Source organism: Lampetra fluviatilis, chromosome 5 (assembly GCF_964198595.1).
Source record: "Lampetra fluviatilis chromosome 5, kcLamFluv1.1, whole genome shotgun sequence".
Lineage (NCBI taxonomy): Eukaryota > Metazoa > Chordata > Hyperoartia > Petromyzontiformes > Petromyzontidae > Lampetra > Lampetra fluviatilis.
The window spans coordinates 23,083,935-23,103,411 of record NC_136279.1 but is presented as its reverse complement, the minus strand read 5'-3'; the positions used below and the strand labels follow the sequence as shown (position 1 = coordinate 23,103,411).

The 19,477-nt window shown below is 55.2% G+C and overlaps 1 protein-coding gene across 2 annotated transcripts in view; it reads right to left on the bottom strand.

Moving 5' to 3' along the window:
* Positions 1-19,477, bottom strand: part of LOC144932772 (nucleolar protein 4-like) — a 141,692-nt gene that overhangs the window by 106,555 nt on the left and 15,660 nt on the right. Inside the window, exons 1-2 of one of the 2 annotated variants that reach the window (XM_078857217.1) lie at positions 15,982-16,225; positions 1,041-1,193 (exon numbers count right to left, since the gene is read on the bottom strand). In XM_078857217.1, coding sequence (XP_078713343.1) covers positions 1,041-1,193; positions 15,982-16,158 — 330 coding nt within the window. In that variant the 5' untranslated portion in view covers positions 16,159-16,225. Of the gene's footprint in view, positions 1-1,040; positions 1,194-15,981; positions 16,226-19,477 lie in introns of those variants that run through there. The other variant, XM_078857215.1, reaches the window with a different exon arrangement.

The window sequence follows — 19,477 nt, the reverse complement described above, 5'->3', positions numbered from 1 at the left end:
TTTCAATTGCGGTAATTGACGGTCGGTGACAACAGTGGCGATTATTTGTGAAGAGGAAGATCGGGGGGGGGGGGGCAGAGACAATGGAGGGAGTGGTGACGCCTGCACGGGGTTGGGTGTCTCGCTGAACTCCCCTCCCTTGGTCACCATCCTCTCGACCGGGCGCATTTCAACTTTGACGGAGCGTGCATCATCATCGTCGTCGTCGTCGTCGTCATCATCAACTCGTGGCTCATAATCACGCCCGCCCCGAGGAACGAAAGGCCTCGCAAGCATGCTAATGAGACCGCACAGCTCCGTGAATACAACATCACTCTCGACGAAGGTCACAGCTAAAGCGGATTTAAAAAAATAAACATATAAAACTAAAAGCAGCTGAGCCCGCCGATGCGCCCAGCTAAATATTTCAAACGAGCCAAATCGTTTTTCTTACCAAGAGTATTAAGCTAGAGGGATTATCCCCCAATTATTCAATCAAATCATTCTCAATCTACCAAAGGGTGAAGGCGTCCCCTAGGTGCCATGGTGGGGAGGGGGGTTCACATTGACCAGACTTTACCACGCTTGTCAGCGCGTGTTGGTGAAGGGGTGGACAAGTGCAGGGCCGGTTCCCTGACGTGCCACTGATGTTATAGCCGTGGCCAGAAATCCAACTCAAATCGCCGGGTTCACAGTGAGAAATAAAAAAAAAACGGTCTGTAACACACAGAGCGAACTCTACGAATGTCTGAACGGAGGGCCGACTGCTCCTGCTGACCCCCCCCCCCCCCCCCAAGTCTGCCTCCTCCCTCTCGGCACTCCTCGGTGGCGGGGGGGGTTGCCGCCTGTCTGGGTTCGACACCGGACAAGCCCGAAAATTGACATCAGCGTTTCGGGCGGCAGGAATTGATTTGATGGTGTTCGCGTTGCGTTGCACTCCACTGCAGGAACAACTGCAGAGTTGTTGATGGAGCCGGGCTCAGTGAGGTGCCAGCCCTCGGGGGCACGATGGGGGCACGGGGGGAGGGGGCACGGGGTGGGGGGCATGGGGGAGCGCTCACCGCCTTGTAGGTGCGCTTCTGCCCGGCGTGTTTGACCGCTCGCTCGTTGCCCCCGGCCGTCTCCACGTGGATGGAGTAGATGATGTCGTAGAAGTCCTCCACCACGGCCACGCGTCTCAGGCTCGCGCCGTCCGCCACCGTGCCGTCTCCCAGCTGGTCCCGCGGTTGGGGGGGTAGGGGGGGACGCACAAACAAAACACGCAGACCGACGCCAACGTCATCCAATGGTCCACTAACGTCCCACCAACGTCGACAAAAATCCAACGAGTCACGCTGCCGGCGTTCGCTCCTAGGCTCTCCCAAGGGAGGGGACGACTCAGAGGCGCGAGGAGGAGGAGCCACGTACGAGCGTGGAAGGCAGCAGCAGCCGGTGCCAAATTCCCACTCAAGCTCTGCGGTCCTCTGTATTGTAAGATGTTATCGGCCAATTAATGAGTGTCGGAGGAAACCGGAGCACCCGGAGAACACCGTACAGGCGGCAATAACGTGGGGTCAGCATGTTGCCGTGCCGCGTTCTCCTGGCGAGCCAAGGTACGGCTCCTGCTCGGCGCCCACGGGAAGGGAGTTTCACGCCGTCGGCGCGCCACCAACCCTCGCTGCAGCCTCCACCGCGGTGAATCGCAGGCGGCAGCTACGTGCAGCAGCAGCAGCATGAGCAGCAGCAGGAGCGTAGCTACCGCGATGTTGTTGCTATGTACACACGTGGCACCATCTCCATGATTTTTTTTTATGAATAACTCGTCATACAATGTCAACAGTGAGTGTAACATGGATGGACTCGCCCCCGCCATAGGATTGTGGAATCCCCCACTACTGGCTCAGGGCTGTAAACAGGAGATGAGCACCGCAATATTTTGTTGCGTGGATATTCGGATGGGGGGGGATGCCCCCTTCTCGCAACCCTCGCCCCTCTCCCCCAAACTAAAACCTCCCTACTGCCCCCTGTGGTATGGAGCCCTCTGCTGCAATGAAAAGCCAAGGAGCTTGGTGTCTGCATATTCACGTCGTGAAATTCGCCACAGCGAAGTAAAAAGGATGATTCTGTGTGGCGCATTTACATCGTTTTGTGCCAACCTAGGCAGGACCCATGTCGAACGCAGTGGGCCCTTGTCGATAAACGCCCGGCAGTTTACTATCACGGCTTCAAGCAAAACCCGGCCGCTGATGATGTTGATGATGAGACGCGGAATGTGTGGGCTGCGCGGTGGGGTGGACGCGTGTGCCTGGTTGGTGTCTCGAGGTATCCGTGCGTGTACGCCCCCCCCCCTTCCACCAACCTGCCAGCCCACTTTATAAATGAGGGCATTCCGTCAGGCCGCCCGGGTTATGGGGGTCATGTCACCATAGCTCCCCACGCAGCAAGTCAGTGCGGATTTTACAAACGCGGGGAGCGTATTAGTGGCGTCATAGAAGTACAGTACAACAGTTTTATATATATTTTCGCCGTACGGCCAACCACACGGCTATCACGCTCGGGATGAAATCGGGAGAGAGAAAACAAAAAGCAAATAATTGCGTGGGAAGAAAACCGAATTAAGTTTTTTCTCCGCTTTTATTTAACTCACTGTCTGTTGTTGTTGTCGTATCCTCAAATATTGTAACTCAGTTTTTACCCACTTCCCAATGTGGTATCGACTGCAAACTTGGCATACTTATGTCATACTGATGACAATACTATATTCTATAATAAAAAATAATATATATATTTTTTAAACAATCTTTTTTATATGTTATGTTTCGGCTTGGGTCTAATTGTCCACGCTCAACTGACGTTGGCTGTAATTGGCCACGGTCCCTTACGTCGCGGCAAGCTTCGGGGCCACTTCCTGGAGTTGTAGAGTTCTGCCATTACTCGTACGGTACATTTCATTAAAGCGTGTTTTAAAAAAAAGTATTTTTTAATATTACTTATTTTTAGCAACGTTGATCCGAGCGATGCAAAGTTGATCCGAGTGACGAGCCGATCCAGCGACTGCCTTTAAACTTTCACGGTGAAGAGGAGGATTATTTTTTTACGCTGCGCTGTCATCTCTCCCGCAGAGCATCACGCGTGCGTGGTGGTGGTGGCAACCTGCCTGGGATTTTGTGCCACCAAACACTTCACCACCTCAGCTCCCCATTGGTGATGGAGCGGTTGTGGAGAGAGTGGAGAGTTTCCCATACCTGGGCAGTGTGCTCATGACCAGGTCCGGTTTGACAGCTGAGGTCTCACTCCGAATCAGTCAGGCGGCATTATATTTTCATCAGCTGCGCAATGCTGTGTGGAAACTACCTGGTGTGTGGATCCGCACGAAGCTTCGGATCTTCTCCTTCCCTATGCTTCTGAAACGTTGATCCCTCTAATGGAACATCTGCGCAGTTTAGAAACATTCAGGCTGGTATGCCTACGATCCATCCTAGGTTTAACCAGGCTGGATTGTGTGAGCAGCTCACAAATCCTTGGAAGATCTGGACACATTCCCATCAGTGAGCTCCTCTGGCAGGAAGGCTGCGTTGGCTGGGTCACGTAGACCGCATGCCCAGCCACTGCATGCCCAAGCAGCTTCTGGTTGGCCAAATAGAGGGCGCTAAACGGGCACGACATGGGATGGAGCATAGATGTCCTGATGCGGTACGGGAGAATGTGGAGCTGAGTGGACTTGGCGATGACTGGTACCAGCGGTGTCAGGATCGGCCTCTGTGGAGGAGGCTCGTGAAGGTCGCTGCTGGGCAGTTGGAGGCAGTCGCCCTCCAACAACAACGGAGGGTGGAGGAGCGACGCGGATAAAATACAGCAAGTTGGCACAGTAGGGTACACAGTTGGTGCATCTACCAGCCATCTCAGTCAGCCAACCCATGGCACCTGGGTCTGTCCCGAGACCTCCTGTCAGCGAGGCCTTCGACACTTCACGTGGCCTGAAAGTGCACCTGGCCTGGCACAGGCGCCGTGGTGACGTCACCGTCACTTAGTGGCGAATGGCGAGCATTGGTTTTGGTGGCAACTACTCGACAACTGCTTTCACGCGCTCGCTCTCGACTGCAAAGGCAAAGATCCCCCGTATAGCCTAGACATACTGTTGGGGTAAGTGCTGTTAGCCAGCACCTATGAAGGCCGGAACGGTACACGAGGGGGTGGGTGAGCAGCACCACGCCCGACCGCCTTTGTCTCCCCAGTGGCGATGTTTATACATCGCACCAGGTATTTATTTGAAGCTGAGTCGACCTAGGGGAGGCCCAGGAACGGTTCGTAGCGCAGCACGATAACCGCTACACCACTGCTCCCCACACTCACAGACACACACACACAGACACACAAACACCCTACACACACACAGACACACACACAGACACGAGCTGCAGTGAATCTGCCACCACGTCTCTCTGTCGGGGCGTCCGCGAATGTCTCCAAACAACAGCCGCCCTCTCTCCGTCACGACAATTCGCTTTCGGCCTCGTGCTTAGCTTCTCATCGCTACCGCCATCACGACCGCCATCGTCATGACCTCCGTCACTCACGCACATCCCTATCCCGCGGAATCGCGGAAATCTATGAGCCTCTGAAGGCAAATAAACACATAAAGGGCATTCCTATGATTTCATGTATTTATCATCATCATTATTTCCAGTGTTTTCCCCTCCACGGTGTCATCCGCGTGACAGGCGTTGGTTGTCACGCGCGTGCCAGCTGCTCTAAGATGGATGTCAAATTCCCAGCGCTGTCACGATTACAGGACTGTCGTCATCATCATCATTATTAATATTCCGCTTTGTTCACCCACGAAAGCCTGAGTCTCAGGAGCCCTTCTCAGGAGCGTCCTGCCAAGTGTCGCAGTTGGGAGGCGAGGGGTGGGGTGGAGTGTGGGGAATTGCTCTACGCTTTTAGTATTTTTGCCGAGTAATTGAACGATTTTTCTTTTAGGGCAAAATTTTGGGCAGTGACGCCAGCAACGCACGACCGACTCTTCTTCGAACGACGTCGCGTTATCTTGCACGCCCGCCGTGAACGAGACGGTTTCGTGGCATTCACGGTGAACACACCCGCGCATTAACCAGGTTCGAACCGCTCGCGAAAAGCGGCGATTGTTTCGTTTCACAGCGTTAATCGTCAGAGCGGGCAGGCCATTGTGAACTGGTGTCATGCCCCAGATTAAGAGAGAGAAAATGCACCTCCCGCCCACCCATCCCGGGACAATCTCCTCCGTATCCCCTTGGTGCGTGGGGGCCCCCTCCGGCTCGTGGGGCCCGCGCAGTTGCACCGCCTGCACAAGCGGCGGCTGCGCTGTCGCTCCCCCGCCCCGCCACTACCCAGCGCCCCCACCACAAACCGAACCGCCTCCCCAAATCTCTCCCTCCCTCTCCCGTCTCCATTCCTCGCTCCCTCCTCTCTCTCTCCCTCCCACTCTCTCCCTACTCCACATATTTTTATTATTTGGCCCTGAAGGGATCACGGGATGGGGGGGGGGTGAGAGGGTGACGGGGGGGGGTGTTGTGATGCACAGTGCACTGCACCTACAGCCCCCATCATCCATCCCTCACCCTCCCTCCCCCACCCCCATCCCGTATCTCTCTCCCCATGCGGGATGCTCCAACCCTCATCCCCAGCATCACCCAAAGCTATCTCCTCCCTCTGCTGTGCCTCTCTCACCCTCCCCCTCCCGCCCTCCCACTGGCAGGGTTGAGTCCTTGGGAGAAGTCGAGGGGGAGAGGAGGGGGAGGAGGGGAGGGGAATGGAGGTGTGGGTTTGAGAGCTCCCGAATCTCGCTCCATCAAAGGGAATCGCATCCCCCCCCCCCCGCGCGGCGCGAGGGGCCGCGTTTGATGCGCGCGACCGAGAACTCGCCCGGCCCACGCGCACACAGCCGTCATCACTGCCGGGATGGAGATGCTGCTGCTGCTGCTGCTGATGATGCTGCTGATGCTGCTGCTGATGATGAATCCCTATACGACAAACACAGTCACGGTCGTCGTGGTGATGGTGATGATGGTGATGATGGTGATGGTGGTGATGATGATGGTGATGATGGTGATGGTGTTGATGATGGTGATGATGGTGGTGATGGTGGTGATGATGATGATGATGGTGGTGATGGTGATGATGGTGATGATGATGGTGATGATAGTCATCGCTTCACCTGTATCCGGCCAGGTGGCTGAGTGGTGGATGGAGCGAGCGGTTCGCAATCGGGGGTTGGTCGTTGACTCGGCCCATCCGGCCTCCGGGGCGGATAAATTGAGTACCGCCTTGTGGGGAAGTCAACAACGAGCGAGGTTGACTCATCACCGTCAGAGTAATGTGGAATTTCCACAACTGGCTCAGGGCTTGGTTTGTGTGAAGTCGGTGCCCAGGACCGAGTCAGACGTCACATACCACGGATATTTCCTGTGGCCACCGAGGTTGCAACTCAGGCAGGCTGTGATGGCACGCCGCGCGTTCGACTGCGCTACCACCACTCCATCGCCCGCATCCCTGGTTATTCAGAGATATATCATCATCGATGAGCCATGATCCACCCTCTGCTGGATGATGAAGGCCTCGCCAAAGCGCCGCCGCCACCGCTCACGATCCTGCGATGTAACGATCCAGCCGGTGCTTGCGCACGACGAGGCGATGTCGTCTCCCTCCATCTCTACGGCAGGAAGGGAGGGCGTCCTCTCTCGGAAGCGTTCCATTCCTTGGTCGCCGTTCCGTTATTCGTCTCGACCATCGCCCAACTCGAGCTGAGACGCGTTCTGCCCGCGCCGTGTAACCGCCTACCCCGGCGTCGTTGAATCCTGAACATTCTTGGCGAAACCCCCATTTATTTTGTCCGTCGCCCGCCAACCTTACTCGAGTGTTTAATTTGCATCATAGGCGATGTGACGACGTGTTTGTGTGGTTTTTTGTTTCCGTGCGTGGGGAGCGGTGGCGCAGTGGTCAGCGCGATGCGCTATGGACCCGGCGCCCCGAGTTCGATTCCCGCTCACGGCCAACATCGGTGAGGATTACCTGAACCGATCCTGGGCTTACCCTCGGTCAACTCGGCGTCAAATGAGTACCTGGTGCGGTCTGTAAACATCGCCATTAGGGAGACAAAGGCGGCCGAACGTGACGCTGGCCACCTAACCCTTCGTGTGCCGTACTGGCCTTCATAGGTGTTCGCTAACAGCACTTTCCCCAAGAGCCTGTTAAGGCTACACGGGGGATCTTTCTTGACGTGCGTATCATTCTCAGCTGGCCCCGTGCAGCTGGTGTGCAAGTTGGGTGCGTTGTGGCTTTGTGTCCGGCCAGACCTGCTGGCTACTCTACGACACAATACAGGACACATCTCCTTCTCATATCTGTCTCGCCACATACAGATTTTATTTTTAAAAAGCTATTTCTGAGCACATCCCATCCGCCACACGACCTTCCGCAGGTAAATGATTTGTTTGTTTTTGTGTTCCCCAGCAGCATTGACGTAGCACGAGCGAAACGTCTGGACCGGTGTCGGGCTGTTAGTGTCTCGTCAGCGGAGTGTGGCTGACGAGCACAATGAAGAGCACAATGAAGAGCACAATGAAGAGCACAATGAAGAGCACAATGAAGAGCACAATGAAGAGCACAATGAAGAGCACAATGAAGAGCACAATGCTCGTGCTCACTGCCGCGGCAGAGCGGCCGCGACTTCACGTGGCCCACATGTGTCGTTTGGTTGAATCACGCTCGCTGAGCACACGAGCCAAAGGACCCAAGGGGGCAAGCGGCCAGCAACTAACAGCACGCTCGTCGAAGTTGTAGTAGATAAGAGAGTGTAACCAGTGCCGGATTAAGCTAGTGCGGGGCCTGTAGCATATTACGTTATAAATGGGCCCTAAATAAAAAAATAAAAAACATGTAAATATTAAAAATAAATTTTTAGCTTGCACAGTAAAGTAATTGTATTGTTTTTATTTGCTATACAGCCAGATAATACGACAAATCGCTAACCTTAAACACCAGTCGTTCATAGAAGTTGAAGACAATATAGTACTATAGTAATAGAGCAAGTGCAGAATCACTTAACCGTAATTGATAGCTTGAAAGCGTTTAGCGCGGGGCCCTTGAAAGTGCGGGGCCCGTAGCTACTACATATGTAGCTACTTGTGCTACTAGAATCTTCCGGCACTGAGTGTAACGCATGAGCAAGGTTATTGTTGCACAAGTTTGGGCAAAGAAACGATGGAAAGGGATTCCCTAGTGGAGCGGTAGACACGGGGAAGCGGAAAGAGGAGTAACGTGACCTACAGTGTGGTGAGTGGGTGGGTGAGTGTGTTGTTGAGGTCTGCAATGTGGTGAGTAGGTGGGTGGGTGTGTTGTTATGATCTGCAGTGTGGTGAGTGGGTGAGTGTGTTGTTCTGACCTGCAGTGTGGTGAGTGGGTGAGTGTGTTGTTGTGGTCTGTAGTGTGGTGAGTGGGTGGGTGAGTGTGGTGTTGAGGTCTGCAGTGTGGTGAGTGGGTGAGTAGGTTGTTGTGACCTGCAGTGTGGTGAGTGTGTTGTTGTGACCTGCAGTGTGGTGAGCGAGTGGGTGAGTGAGTTGTTGTGACCTGCAGTGTGGTGAGTGGGTGGGTGAATGTGTTGTTGTGACCTGGAGTGTGGTGAGTGGGTGAGCGAGTTGTTGTGACCTGCAGTGTGGTGAGTGGGTGAGTGTGTTGTTGTGACCTGCAGTGTGGTGAGTGGGTGGGTGAGTGTGTTGGTTGAACGCAGTCTGGTGGATGAGACGACACAGTGAGTGTCTGGCAGAGACCCGAGTCCTCAACACGGGTGGAGGAATGAACGAGTGAAGTTCACGGGAACGGGAACCGTGGCAGTGGTAGCGATAGAAGAGTGATCAGGAGGCGACTGACCGCCAGTGAGCCGATGTACTGGAGTGAATCAGTGAGTGCTGGATCACAAACTACCCTGACGTATTTACGTTGAATTCCTGGTTTACGTTTAAAGTAACGCGAAGCACGTGTGGAGTGGTGGCGCAGTGGTTAGCGACAATGGCGGAAGCCAGGATTTTCAGGTAGGGGGGGCAACTCCTCCAGAAATGAAAAATGATAGAGGAGTTGTTAGTAAGTAAGGAGTTGTTAGTAAGTAAGGACTTGTCCCTAAGCTTTTTATTCGACGCGTGTGTGGCGATGGCGCAGCCATCGATCGAGGGTCGAATTCGAACCGCGTCGTGTGATCGGCATCGCGCTCGCTGAAGGTGTTGATGCCTTCAGGGAAGTCGTGTCCTGTAGCCGCGACTGCGCACAATTCTGTGAGTCACTTATAACCGCTTTGCCGTTACTTGTTGCCAATTATGGACTCAGACTATTGTTCTCTCATCTCATAGAGTCACTGGCACACAATAATAATATGCTACACAGTGGCAGTGGGGGTCGCAAAATGCCGATTTATTACTAATAAACCCCAATGATCCGATCGAAATTAGGGATTTCGATCGGATCATTGGAGGGGCACCTGCCCCCCCCCCCCCCCACTGGCTCCGCCAATGGAACTTAGCGCAGTGCACTGTGAACCCCACGCGAACCGAGTTCCATTCCCAATCACGGCCAACATCAGTGACGAGTTATAACTGAATCGATCATGCCCACCTCACCCCTCCAATCCCTCTTTCCTTCAGCAGACCACAATGACCAAGGATCACCCCCCTCCCCCCCACCATCATCGACACGGCGTTGGTGAGGCCTTCAGCCAGCAGTGGATTGGCAATTTGCTGTAGATAACGATCGAGATGGCATCGTAAACAGTCACTGATGCCACCACCACCACCACTCGCTGGCAATGCATTGGACACTCTGCCAGATGCGGCAGCTGCTGCACACGAGACACGCAGCGACCTCCAGGTTCCGTCATGAGAGCCAAGGGCTGCGCACATTCACACAAAATGTGTTCATTATTAACGTCGCGTCGCCGGCTAACGATCCTCGCTTTCAAATGAGGGAATTCCTAGCCTTGAGTCCCATCACCGAACTCTCAAGGGACCCGGCATGAGTTCTAACCGTGGGATTCATTGATCAATACGTCGCGACAGATTCGCTAAGCTCGCGGGACAAGCATAGGATCCCGCGCGTGACAATTGGCGATTTTCGGTGCGTGCACGCCGAGCGTAATGGGTCCAACAATGGATGTCAGTGACACGCGAACCCATTACACAACCCATTGAATGGTCGCCGGCGTAAGGCACTACTACTGCAATCTTAAATCTTTGTATCCTGGATTCCTGAACACACCCTATGAATATGTTTATTAAACATTACGCGCGGACATAAATAAAAAGGTGAGATGTAGGCGGCGTGCCGCAACAATTCTCGGCGCAACTTCAATGCGGCACTGGGTCCACTCGGCCGAGTTGGCTTACAGGGCGGCGCAGTGGTGACACCGAGAGGTTCGATTCCTGACTCGGGCACCTTTCGACGTGGAGTTTGTATATCCTCCCCTCGGTTCCGCACGAGGTTACCTCCCATTGGTAATTACAAAAAAAAATTCGAATCAATGATGAAGGTCAAACATTGCGTTGCAGGACCCAATTTAAACACAAAAAAACCCCAACGAGTGTTGAAACTTAGCGTGGCTTTCCCAGGCCATGGTCGTTCTAATCCTCGCGCTCGCGAGCTGATGACGGGGGAAGAGGTGACCACCACCAGGGCAGCAGCGGGAGGAGAGAGCACGAGGAGGTCCGAGCGCCATCCCTCGGCCTCTCCGAGAACTCCACGTGGCCATCGCCGGCGTCGCGTCGCGCTGCGTCTCCGCCAGCGCGGACTGTGCTGGGGGGAGGGCTCCCCCGCTCCTCACTCGCTCGGAGGAGCTTTGTTCTCCCCCCCCCCCCCGAGCTCCCATCGATCGGACGCCGCAGTCCAAAATCTCCGCCGTGCCCTTGGCACATTTCGTCCCATCGCTCCAATTAGCGCGACGTCCACAACGCTCAGGACGCCGTCTCGCCGCAGAGTGGCTGGACCCTGAGCGGAAAGGAGCCGTGCAGCTAATCGGATTCCTCCAGTCTCAACACAGAGTTTGAGTCTGACGACTGCAATCACGTGCACGTGCTATGAGGGCCATTGCCCGGAACGTCGCCTGGTATGTTACTTTTTTACTTGTAAAGCGCACACACACAGCGTTATTGACGAATGCGTTACGTTATAATGTCGACATAAAATAGCGACGAGATGCCACGGCCAAGGGAGCGAAACAGTGGAGATGGAGCGATCAAATCGGCTCGTGTGCGGGTGCTTGGTTGGTTCGTTACATTGCAGGATCGCGAGAGATGGGGGCGAACATTCGACCGATGGCAATGGCGAGGACGTTCTGTCGTCTCGGACTGCCAAGGGCAGTCTGCAAACGGCCTTCCCCCAGACGTCCGCGCCGTCGACCCCCTTGCCGCTATTCCAGCCGAGACTCCAGACCGCGCTCTTCCATCTCTGTCTACGGACGTCTCATTTCTCCAAGCGCTCCGCCACCATTCCTTCCCCGTGCATGTCCTGTATGTTGGACTTCTTTCGCGCCGTACGTAGCCGAAGCGTGCCAATCGGAGGCGTATCGCCGCACCGTCGCTTGTCTGCCATCGCAATGCGCGCAGAGTCTGCGGGGAAACTTCGCCTTGCGACTTCGCCACCTCGCAAATCTGTCGCTGTGAATCGGGCGCAAAGAAACTGAACTTTGCGGTTCAGTGATTCTGCACTTACTCTATTACTATAGTACTATACTGCCTTCAACTTTGATGAACGACTGGGTGTTTAAGGTTAGCGATTTGTCATATTATCTGGCTGTATAGCAAATGAATAAATACAATTGCTTTACGATGCAAGTTAAATATGTACGTGTTTTAATATTTACGTGTTTTTTTTTATTTAGGGCCCCTTTGTAAAATATGCTACAGGCCCCGCACTCGCTTCATCCGGCACTGGGCCCGTGAATAGTTATCACTACAATGATTATATAACTGTGTAGCAACAGGGCAATTATTACATTCTGTCGTCGCAGGGAGGCGACGCCTTGCGGGAGGAGCTGATGGAGTAGCGATGACGTTCATCGAGAGACCCCGAGGCACGGGAGGAAGGGGACAGCAGGTGGAGGCTTCAGGGACCGAACCGTGAAATTTCATTTTCACAGCGCGTCACGTGGACTCGTGCGGGGGAGCGGTGGAGCGGTGGTTAGCGCGCCGCCGCGCCGCTGTGCGAGCCCGGCACACCAAAGTTCGTCACGTGTGTCCGTATGCATGTATGTTGAACTTCGCGTAACTCAGTACGTAGCCAACCGTGCTTATCGGAGGTGCTGGGGGAGGACAACAAACTGAACACAGAAAGCAGTCAAGGCCAGTGATATCGGAACCCGGTCCAGGAGGGACACCCACCACCTCCCTTCACCAATCGTCAACTGACCAGCGTGGGGAATTGTGGCCAAGTGGCAAGATGTTGTAGGCGTGGGGGCTGGGGAGGTGTGGGCCGAGGGATGACAGGTGATGCTGAGTGCCACCCTCTCGTTTATCTGATTAATTTTCCCAGGGTTCTTAGTTTTCCTCCCGAATGCTCGTTCATTGAATTGGCCGCACAACCCAATGTAGCAGGGCCCTCGTTAATACTCAGTGAGTCTCTCAATTGCAAGTACTGTATTTATCATTATTGAAGAAAAAAAACATATTGGTAGCTACGCTGCACGGGGCCCATAATCCAGAACCGTGAATGCAGCAGCGAGAGTTGGTGGATCACACACAGACAGGCACACACACAGACACACACAGACACACACACAGACAGACACACACACAGACAGACACACACACACAGACACACACACACAGACACACACACAGACAGACACACACACAGACAAAGATCCCCTGTATAGCCTTAACAGACTGTAGGGGCAAGTGGTGTTAGCGAGCACCTATGAAGGCCAGAACGGTACACGAGGGGGTGGGTGGGCCAGCACCACGCCCGACCGCCTTTGTCTCCCTAGTGGCAATGTTTACACACCGCACCAGGTACTCATTTGAGGCTGAGTCGACCTAGGGGAGGCCCGGGACCGGTTCAGATAATCGTCACTGGTGTTGGCCGTGAGCGGGAATCGAACCCGTGTCGCTGGGTTCATAGTGCAGCGCGCTAACCGCTACACTACCGCTCCCCACCACACACACAGACAGACACACACACACAGACAGACACACACACAGACACACACAGACACACACAGTCACACACACAGACAGACACACACACACAGTCACACACACAGACAGACACACATACACAGACACACACACAGACACACACAGACACACACACACAGACACACAGACACACACACACAGACACACACACAGACAGACGTTGTGAAACTCCCTTCCCGTGGGCGTTGAGGAGGTGCCATGCCCTGGGGTCGCCAGGAGAAAGCAGGACAGCAAATCGACTAATATCCATCTGTTTCCATCTGTACAGGGAGTAGACAATTTCTCCCCCGTGCGCGCGGGGGTTTCCCCGGGTGCTCCGGTTTCCTGCCACGCGTATAATAATAATACTAATACACGTTCATCGTTAATTGGCGGAACACGTCTTATAATAACAATCCAATGTGGCGGCGCGAACGTCCTGACAAAAAAAAAGAACGGCCCTTGGACTCGGTGTGGCCTTCCTGGATAAATCAGTGCTCGTCAATGACTTGCGCGATTGCGCTTAAAACAAGAATCTGTCTCGATTTAAGTCGAGCGGTGGCGCCTCTTGATGAGCGTCCGTCAAGCACTTTGTCTGCACGTCATTGGCCATTGCCTAATTGGGTGTCGCGCAGCTCGTGGATGTATCAGTGAAGCGCTCTGTAAGTAGGCGGTGGCTTTTATTTATACTGCGCCGAGATGTCCCGTCGGGTATCCTGCTCCTGTCCATTGTGGACTTTATTAAGCAGTAATATTATAAACCCGCCAAGACGTGAAATTCACTCCGACGAAGATTCATATTAAGGGAGCATTGCGATTTAAGCGAGCCAGTAGTCATACCGTTAACATCTCACCACCGTGGGTGCCATGGTGGTGAGATGTTCACTTCCTCGCCTGGTATGCAGGAAGTCGTGGGTTCGATCCCGACCCTGACGCCTGCTGTGTATTTGGACTTTGCGTGTCTCTCTCCCCGAGGCCGCGTGGACTTTTCCTCCGGTTTCCCCCTCCACATTTATAATCAACATCACGTGTTTAGAGGATTTGGCTGCTGCTATCAATTTCTACATAAGACACTTCGTTGACTTATCATTTGTGGCCAGGTCACTTCTGAAAGAGAGCCACATATCTGAGTGAGCCTCACCTGGTAAAATAGAGTTGATAGTTTTTATTTAAGTAACTTCTAGTTGGCGAGAACACGCACAATGCCAGCTCATCCGCAAAGGCTCGTTTTCGGGAGGGCCCTGCTACACTGGGACGTGTAGCCAATACCATAGAGGAGTTTAGCTTCGCGTTACAGGAAACTGATGAGGCCGGATAAACACCAGCAGGGCGCTGTCCGCGAGGGGATAGCACTCGGCACTGATACTTCCAGTTGCACGCCTAAAGCACGTGGAAAGCCCCGTTAAACTCGTCACCCATCCAAGCACGAACCAGGCTCAAACTTTGCTTTGCTTCCAATAAGTGGTGCAAAAGCAACTCCTGAGTCTGCGTGCGTAAACGAATGACTGTGATGATGGTGATGGTGGTGTTTAACACATAGTCTGTAAGGCCAATACCCAATTAAGACTCAAACATATTTAATTGTAGCGGGTTAAATCAGAAATATGAAGGGCACGCACGCTCTTAGCTTTGACAGGACCTGCAGTTCGCGTAACTTAGAACTCACGTGGTGTGTGCTCGTCGTTTTGTAAGTATCAAAGGTCTCCGTGTGGGGCTGTTTACAAACAGATCCATTCAACCCGCAGCGCAGTGTTGACAGAGCCACTGCGCTTGTGCCAGGCCAGGTGCACTCCGAGGCCCACGTGACGTGCTCAAGGCTCCCTGGGAGGAGGCCACGGGACCGGGACCCACGTGGCCAAGGGTCAAGTGACGCAATTTAAATAAGAGCGCAAGCACGCAAAGATCGCCCGTATAGCCTTCACAGACTGTAGGGGCAAGTGCTGCTAGCGAGTAGCCCCTACGAAGGCCGGCGCAGCACACCGGGGAGTGGGTGGCCAATACAACGCCCGGCCGCCTTTGTCTCCCCAGTGTTGTTTACTACGCACCGCACCAGGTAATGTTGTGTTAAGGCTGCGTCGACCTAGAGAAAGCACAGGACGGGACTATTAAGTAATATTATCGCCCATCACTCACTGCAATTAGCCGTTGCCGGGAATCGAACTCGGTTGGCCTAAGGTGCGCAGCCGTCACCAGAATGCGCTAACCGCCGCGCCACCGCTCCCCCACCGGGACGACACCAAAATCCGCGCACTCGACCTCGGCTCCACAAAGCAGAGAGCGGCACCGCGATCCGCACGAGGTCCCAGGCAGGTGTGAGGGTGGAGGGAGGGGGTGATGAGTGGGAGAGGGGGAGAGGGAGGGAGGGAGGGTAGGGTGGGGGTAGCAGGGGGAGTGAGGTCGCGTGGGCGTGGGGGTGTGTGGGGGGGGGTGATACTGGTGGAGGGGAAGGGAGGGCAGGGGGTTGTTTGGCTGCGGGGGGTGAGGCTGGGTTGGATTGCGGGGATTGTGGTGGGGGGCGGGGGGGGTCTTGGCTCACGAGGAGGAGGAGGAGGGGTGGCGGTGGAGGGAGGCAGAAGCGGGACACGGGGCGTGGAGCGAGGTGGCTGGAGGACGGGGGACGGCACGGGTGGGTGGGTGGGAGGGAGGGAGGGAGCGAGTGTGCGTGGCAGGAGGTTCATAGAGCGCCGCGGAGGGACCCGTCCCTGCCGGCTTGGGATGCGGGTTGCTATGGAGTCGCCGTGTCTCGGAGTTGCAGTCATAGCCTAGAGAGAGAGAGGGGGGTCGAGGTACGAGCAGCAGGGGGTGGTGATGGGAGCGCTGAGGCTGCGCGGACCTGAGCCACGGGATGAGGACGGCGATGAGCGCCGCGGAGCAGAGACGGCGACGCGCGGGCACCGCGGAGGTGCCGCGCGTCGCCAACGGGATCGCGCGCGGAGTGCGTGACCTGCGCTAATTCGGGGAAAACGTCCTGGACGCCACTAATTTGCAATTTGCGCACGCGTGTCGACATTCTTGCCGGGCGCACGAACAGCCGCGGAGATTTAAGGGGGAAATGTGGCCGAGCATAGAGTGCGAGGGGAGGAGGAGGTGGGTGGGTGGTGGAGCGGGGACGGTCGGGGGTGGGATGGGAGGGGGTGCGTTTGGAGTGAGATGGGAGAGAGAGCGAGAAGAGAACGAGCGAGCGAAGCGCTCTGGTGTGGGCGTAAGGGCTGGAAGAGAGGGGAAAAAAACGCCGCGAACGATTCCATAGAAACACGCGTTCACACACTCAGGGATACACGCGCACGAACCACCCCCCTCCCCTCGCCCCCCCACCCAGCCCAACTACCCCAGCGCATCGGTGCGGGCCCGAGGCGGTACTGAAAAAAAGGTCAGCACTTCTTCCCGCAGACCGCCGCCTCGGCGCAAAACGCGCGGGCAGACAGCGCGGGCCCCCCTGCTAAACACACTTTGGACCGTGACATTTGCCAAGGTCCGCTCAGCCCCCTACCCCCCCTCTCATGCAGGCAGCGGCAGCAGCGCGAGATGACACCCCCCCTCTCGCCCTCTACGGACCCCGCGTCCCGCGACCGGCGCGCGCGTGCACACGCACATACACATGCATGCATACATATACATGTATGCATGCTGTAGATGCACATAGCAGACACAGAGGCGTGTACGTACACATGCACACGCGCGCACACGCGTGTGCAGAGTCACGTGTGCAGAGTCACGGATCCGCGCAGCGCCGCCCCCGCGCGCACTTCGGGCTTTGTGTGTTCCGGCAGCGCGCGTGCACGCACGCGCACGCGCATGTATGATACGTGCATGTTTGCGCGCGTGCGTACACGTGAATGCACGGGTGTGCGCGCGCATGCATTCACGTGTGTATACATAGTACATACATAAGTACAAACATGCATAAACATACTCACGCAGGCTCACGTGCAAATGTACAAAGACAAAGATCCCCACCCTCCCCTATAGCCTTAACAGACTCTTGAGGCAGCGAGCACCGATGAGGGCCGGCACAGCACACGAGGGGGCGGGTGGCAAGCACCACGTGCGGCCGGCTTCCTCTCCCCGGTGCTAAAGTTTCACACACCGCGCCAGCTAATAATTTAAAGCTGAGTCGACCTAGGGGAGGCCCAGGGCCGGTTCAGATAATCGTCACTGGTGTTGGCCATGAGCGGGTATCGAACTTGGGTCCGCCAGCTTCGTAGCAGAGCTTGCTAACCGCTACACTACCCATAATAGAGTTGTTTGGCGTTATATCGCGTAAATATAAATGTGTTAAACCCGCCACAGCCAATTAGTGAGGTTTGTCACGGAAACAGAATGTGCCAATCCGTTACGAGTTCAGCACACCGGTGTGTTGGAGAGAAAATCCACAACATTTACAATCTGAGTACGACGTTTCGCCAGTAATTACAATCGGCATCATCAGGCGACAGCCAGATTTGTAGATAAATCCTCCTCCAAACCTTACAAATTGGATGTGTCGCGTGGTGGCGGGTCGAACGACACATTTATATTTTCGCGATCTAACCCCCCCAAAAAACCCTGTATTATTGGTCGTTAAACGCTACACTACCGCCACCCATACAAACACACGCGCACACACGGCTACAGTCACGTCACGTATACAGGCAAATAAGTCGCGTTCCCAAATCGCCCGTAACGCGCCCCCCATCTCGTGAGATCTCGGAAGAGAAGATGCGTGACCTCCGGCGCCACTGCATCCATCGTTCTGCACCCCCCTCCACCGACGCCAGTCCGCACTGACCGGCGTGGGGAAGTATGGCCCTGACATCTCTCACGACTTGCGAGACGTGGGAGGTTGACGAAACGGGCTGTGCGTGTAAACGCTCGATTTACTCCAGCAGTGGAGAGACCACGTCTGACAACGATGAAAGGCAAATTTAATGCATGCTCCACAAACATGGATATCTCGAAAATGTATATATTTTTCAACGATCCAAATTTGTCCATCTTGAAGCTAAGCAGAGTTGATCCTGGTTAGTTCTTGGATGGGGGGGGGGGGTGTGGGGAGGACCTCCACCAGGTCTTGCCAGGTGTTGCAGGCGTGCGGCTTCCAGTTGTGACGAGAAGCACGCCATCCTGAGTGTAGCCCCCAGCACCTGGAGAGGCCCTCTCCAGGTGCCGGGGGCCCCGTGTGCCTCAAGGAGCCAGGAGGCTCCCGTGAGTGGACTCGGCCGCACAGCCTCAGAGAACGTATCCACCCTCCCTGTAAACCCCCCCCCCCCTTCCTGATCCATTGCGATGTCTGGCCATGAACCGCGACAATCATTTCGCGGCCCGAAGGCGGTAGAGAGTGAGTCTCGCCATTCTTCACAATTCACGCAACAACGCTCAATTGCTTCTCGTCACTAAAGTGGCCGCAGCGTCGCCACGGCGCCTGTGCCAGGCTAGGTGCGCTTTGAAGTCACGTGACGTGTCGAAGGTTCGCTGGCAGCAGGTGACGGGACGGACCCGCTTGTTATTGGTCACATGACTCAAATTACCGGCAGATGCTCCCGTCTGTACTCCCACGCTGTTGCCACCTTGCTGTGTTTTATGCGCCCGGCAGTCGGCTCGTTGTTGTGAGCTTCGCCCACACGCGCGCGCGCGTTATTTGTAACAAGTGCTCCTATTCTCACGTGCATTTTCCTGAACGCTGCTGGGATGAATTGGATTACGATTACTGGCGTTAGGCACTACCACTAGAGTGCAAGATACGTACAGTATATCCATATAGTCCGACATGATTTCGCCCTACATTCTTTTTTTTGTTTAAACCTATGAGCAGGTTGAGCAAGGCGACATTGGGCGAGAGGCACCAGCATAATTCATCCCCGGAACAGCGTTCCGGACTGTTCCGGGATAAATGAAGCAAAGGGAGAATAGCAAAAAAAAACAATTGGTCTCGGACAGGGACAAGCAGTCGACAGCACGGACGCCTGAGGGAGGGTCGGGTGGTTTGCGGGAGAGGGGCGGTGAGTTCAGGAGCACAGCGGCAGCAGCGGCAGCAGCGGCAGCAGCAGATACCTCGCAGCGAGCGAAATTGACCGAGGATGTTTGACCGACGGCGTGACATTTACTAAAATATCGAGGTCTCCTCGTGAAGGAAAAAAAAGAAAAGAGAGAGCGAGAGAGAGGGGGGGGGGGCGGTGGGGCTGCCGATCCTCCCAGCGGACTTCAGCAGGGTCCGGGACGGTGCCGGCCCCGCGTCGTCGCGCACAGCGCGGGGCCTCGGGCGGTGCGCGACGTCGTCTGTCCGAGCGGCGCGCACCGCGGGCACCGCGACCAGCAAGCAGAGGGGGTGGGAGGCGGCTGATGAACGCTTC